General features: G+C 44.9%; 1 protein-coding gene across 1 annotated transcript; it reads left to right on the plus strand.

The window, feature by feature from the left end:
* The first annotated feature begins 663 nt into the window (after positions 1-663).
* LOC119362931 (signal peptidase complex-like protein DTM1) lies at positions 664-4,857 on the plus strand. Its single transcript, XM_037628212.1, has 2 exons — positions 664-1,114; positions 4,438-4,857. The coding sequence occupies exons 1-2, from the start codon at positions 861-863 to the stop codon at positions 4,523-4,525; spliced, it is 342 nt and encodes a 113-aa protein (XP_037484109.1). The 5' UTR covers positions 664-860; the 3' UTR covers positions 4,526-4,857.
* Positions 4,858-5,417: the final 560 nt, after the last annotated feature.

A 5,417-nucleotide genomic window follows, 5' to 3' on the forward strand; every position in this document is an offset into this window, starting at 1 on the left:
TGCTCTTAGAATGCTTTTTTTTACGTTGATAGTTTGATCCAGGATTAAATCATATAAAAACATTTCGGATCACGTGTACTACATTTCATTGGTAATCTAGCATCCACTTCAACCTTTCCTTTACAGTTTCTTTATTTTTTTATGTGGCATCAAACACTCTATGCTAATTTCATAGGATTTAAGTGGACATGTAACTTCAATCCTGTTTTTTTTTTCTTCTTCTTATTTCTACGTTTTAAAAATCAGCGAATAAAAAGGCCTTTAGTTGCATGGGCGGGAGTACCTCGAGTACTGTCAAAAATATCCATTTTAACCGCATTTTACTAGAATACCCAGTGCGCATTTAGTTGCGCAAAACACGTGAGTAGGTGGCAGTTGTTGATCTAGAATTCACAAAAGTCAGAGCTGAAAATAAATACTACTCCAAGCTACAGAAGTAGTTGAATTATTCAGAGCTCGGAAAAGTATAATTTATCTTGAATTTCCGGCAGCCATGCCGCTCGGGCTTTTACTAGTTAGCAGCATCATTAACTGATGAGCAGTTGCATCTGGCTGGCTGGCTGATCAGGCGAGCCGGGCCCGCATGTCAGCCCAACGGGCCGGTAAACCCACGCCATAAAGAAGGCCTAAGTTCCTGTCGCTAAGCCCACACCAGACAGAGGAAGGAGAGTCAGGGAGGAAGGAAGGAGCTAGCAGCAGCAAAGCCGAAGCCAAAGCCAAAGCAAATTGTACAGAGGAAGCGCGCGGCGGAGGCACACGCGCTTCTCGTGCTGCCTTGGCGTGGGTGGGCAGAGGTGGGGAGCTTCGAGAAGGTTCCGAGGCGGAGAGGGCTGCTGGTGGGGGCAGCGGGCGCCGGAAGCATGTTGGGGAGGGACGAGCTGCTGCGGCGGAGCCTCGTGACGCTGGCGGCGGCCGTCGTGGTGACCGGGGTGGCCACGGCGTCCGTGCGGAAGGCGCTGGCCACGTACATCTTCGGCATCCTGGCCATCGCCGGCGTGCTGCTCCCGGACTGGGAGTTCTTCGACCGCGACTTCTCCCAGTGGCTCACCCCCATGCCCGCCTCCCGCCGCACGGCCGCCGCCGCCGCCGCCGAACGCGAGCACGACATTTGGAGGTGAGCTTTCCGCCCCGCCCCCTCTCCCCTGTCCCGTGATCTATCCGTCTGAGAATTCGCGGCGAATCGTCCAGCGCCGGAGATCCCCACGATTTGACGCTCTTGACGCTATTTTGCTTTATTTGTGGGTAGTTGAGGGGCAGACATCGCCTGTTTCTGGATACGATTTTACGGCCGTCCCGAATTTTGTGGTGAAATTTCGCCGCTGTTTCGTTAGTTCGTGGCGGCCTGGCGGCAGAATTGGGTTTGGGACACACGGTAGAAGAACGACAAGGCTTGCGCGCTTTCCGTGGCTCAACTTTTGCCACGTAGCTTGCGATTTTGGTATTCCATCGCATGAAGTTTGAGATATTACTCCTTTTTTGGGAGCTCTAGTGTCGTATGGCCTCGGATTCGACAAGAAATTGGTAAACAGATTAGTCTTCTGTTATCCTTTTTGAAAATTAGTTTTCTATTATCCTACAGGCGTGGTTTGATGTGTTCTTCATTTGGGTTTATTCGAAAGAACCAGAGATCGATTGTCTGTTTGGTCTTTCTAGAGTTTGAAATTACAAGTTCATCGATCCAAAACTCACAGCAATTGATGGGTGCAGAGTATACCTTGTGTCATTTAGCGTGAGTGCTCTACAATCATACTGTAGCAGTATGATCTCCACATCCCAATGGCAACATTGTATCTAGAAAGAAGAACATCCCAACATCAACGCCATTTTCGATGGGGATGCCCGGTCTTAACTCTTAATTAAATTTAATTGCGAAATTATAGGGTTGCTGTTGGGTGGTCCTGCCGCTTTACTGAGGGAAAGGCTCACTGGCCTATGACTTTGTTCTGGACGGCAGCTGGGTGTTGGGTTTGGTTGTGTCTTTGCATGCTCTAGAGGTCCAAAATTGTGTAATGGACCGAGCAAGTATGCGATGGTCCTTGCCACCTTGGTTCTTAGCACAACAATTGGGTTGTTGATGCTTCCGGTACTGGATTAGTGGATCAGATTTATGAACGGGTATCACCTTTCAGGACGATGCATGTGTCCTTTAAATGTGTACCGGTTTGGCAATTATTTTGTCATTGTGCGTGTGAATTCCGGTTTGAACCAGCTATCTGTTACATGGCGACAGGTTGAATCATTTGTTTTGCCGCTTTGACACATGATCTCACTTTGAATTGCATTTTAGCATTTGAAAAAGTTCTAAAACGAGGGCCCCACGCGTCGTTGTGATGTGGCGCTCTTTACTCGACACATTGCAGGCCAACGTGGGCGTGTATTCTGCAAATACGTGTCTGACGTGGCAGATGCTAGCCGATGACGTGGCAAAACGAAGTTTAGATTAGCAGAGACCGGCTGTGGGCACAATAGAATCTTGCGAGGAGCGGAACTGAGATCGACGGAAGGTGGCTGGAAACAAGTTGAAGCCACGAGTTGATGCCCTGCTATGTCGGACGTAAACCTCCGGTCAGCGTGTGCCACTTCAAGCATATATTTGCAATATGCATGTCCTAGTTGGCCTGCGATGTGTCAAGCAGTAAGTATCACGTAACCCGAACGATTGGGGCCATCATGTCAGAACCACTTGAAGAGCTGAAATGTGGTATAAATATGTGCAAAATCTGGTTTAAAATGGCACATAACATCAAATAGAATAAAATGTAGTTCAACCTGCACTATGTTACAGATAATTAGCTTCAAATAGATTTTACTCTCAGTGTATTGTAACGTACAAGGTAGAAAAAATCAGTTTTGTCAAGGCCTCAAGGGACAATGGTTTTTTAATTGTTACTCCTACCAAGGTTTATTTTGTTGTACTTTTCCTAGAGTTGTCCAATTCTATTTTCCTTGGCTGAATTTTCTTTTTTCACAAATGAAATACCAAATAACATGTGAGGAGTACTGTGGTGATGCTGCTAAGCCCTGGGTGAAGGGATGGGCAAGATGACAAAAGTCCTAATTTAGGTAGTAGCATAAAGTAGCACCAACTGTAACTTCAATTAGTCTGACGAGCAGTGCTGATCCAAGATGACTCATGTCTTGCCACAGTGCCACATATTTCTGTAGTAAGAGTTTTTTTTTTCTGAATGAGTACATGCACAAATTCATCGGGTTGCTTGTGTATAGCTTAGTTGATCATTCAAACATGCATGTCCTTGCAGCATTTTAGTGTCGGCATCCAAGGTGAAATGAGGGAATATGGTTTATGCGATGTGTCAGTATCCAAGGATTCTCATTGTGGGTGTTTTAGTCCCGACCCTGACTATAGTCGCTGGACTAGCTCTGCTTTGATGTCTCAATCCTGTTGTCAGCATCTGAAAAGCTACTTAATAAAATGAGTCACTATTATGCAGTTGTTAGCATAAGTTGGTAGTGGTTCTTGGTTGGTAAACACCAATCGAATGGTCAAACCTGCCTAAACCTTCAATGCCAACGAGAAACCATTTTCTGTCAATGGAAGAATCCAGAAGCCAATTTTTTTTATGTAGTGTCATGTTGCTGAGAAGAAGCACATGGGCAAATAGCACTTGCAGTAATAATAGACATCTTCTCAACCCTTGGTTTAACAGATTGTGCTTGCGGTAATTTTGTTATTTCAGTTGAACTACTTAAGTGGTACATCTATATAGCAGAGCACCTCATAGTGTCTCGATGCTTGTGAAAGTATGTGATAGCCTGTCAAGATTTTATGTGATGTTGTTTAGATAGTGAAAATTTGTCTCCTTTCTGTCCTACAACTATTTTGGAGGAAACTATGTGATAGCCTTTACTTCATCACTTAATTGTTCAGGTTTTTGCACGGGTTTTTCAAACTATTTGGCGTAACCTTGATGCAAGTAGGTTGTCGGTCATTATTCCACAGGTCACTAACTGATTTTCCTTTTTCTGATAAAGAGGTCACCAACTGATAGCTGAGAATTTCTAGCCAGAGAGCTGATCGAATAATATATGGTAGGAACTAGGAACTAACATGAATAAATGGGTAGGAACTAACACTGCGCCACCTATTGGAATTGGACATATAATGTAGGTTGCCATACCAGATACCAATCTTCTTTTTGTGTGAATCACAGCTAGTACAAACTACTAGGTCTCACAGTTGCATTCTGAATTATGAAAAAGGAAATTTCCTGGTATTATATTGGGATATATAGGCGAATGTGTGGTTATGCGAAGTGTTAAGTACAGTACTTCTTTGTTCTTCAACTGGACTATGGACTATTGTTTACTATGCTTCCGTTGAAACAAGTTTGATACGCCGCTAGGAAGTACAAACAAAAACAAGTAGCTCCATCTGAAACTACTGATCTTTTATTTGTTTTGCCTTGTTTCCTGCAGATTTAAACCGTATCCACTCAGGATGACCGTGCTCACGACGATCTACGGGTTTGGACTTTACAAGTGGTGGACGTACGTATCTCACTAACGAGACAGGCCCAGGACCTCCTCCCCCGTCCCCCTCTCATGATACGAAAGATTTCGAGAGTAGTACCATCACATCGATCAAATTGCTTTGCCTTGCTTCATGATCAGACAATTAGTACATCGTGGGATCATACAAGAACGTCCGGAGGGGAAATGAACGCCCGGCCGCAAGTTCATCTCTGTAGCTAATGGGTTTTTGTAATGTGCAAATGTCATTCTTAGATCAAAAGGAGCACTGTTACTTCGTTTTTCTTCTTGTTGTATATATGCATCGTCTCTGATTGCTGTTGATGTTGTTGTGGTCGAGATAGGAGCATGCCATGGTTATGTCTCCGGTGATTTGCATGGTTCGCGTGACTGCCGCCCTTTCTCCGTGGAACCGTGTTCGGCGTGCATGTTTGCTTGCTCCGGTACCTTGGGCGGGGATGCACAAAACTTGCCGGGTGGAAGTCTATCGGCGGCCGTTATTATTTATGGTGTTCGTTGTACCGCTAGGATTGAAAATGAATAGATCGAAAGTTTTCTCGCAATGCCATGATTGAAAATGAATAGATCAAAAGTTTTCTCGCAAAAAAAGGAAGCATAACGGTGGACCTAGATGTAATCTTATTATTTCTGGTGTTCGTTGTATTGTCACGATTGAAAATGAATATTCCCTCCGCCCGGTGAAAAGTGTAAGTTTGGCTTTAAAATTTGTCCATAAAAGAGTGAACTTCTATCTTTCCAATACACTTTAAAGTGAGTGAATTGCAAAAAACCACCACGTTTGCGCTGACAGTTTTCAAATAACATTGATCGCACGGTTTGACCCGCTTGAGTGGAAAACTGACCGGTTGGGCCCGCTGTGAGGCGCCACGTGGCCAGGGGGAGACGGCGCCCATGACGCGCGCCGT

This window comes from Triticum dicoccoides, chromosome 2B (assembly GCF_002162155.2).
Source record: "Triticum dicoccoides isolate Atlit2015 ecotype Zavitan chromosome 2B, WEW_v2.0, whole genome shotgun sequence".
NCBI lineage: Eukaryota > Viridiplantae > Streptophyta > Magnoliopsida > Poales > Poaceae > Triticum > Triticum dicoccoides.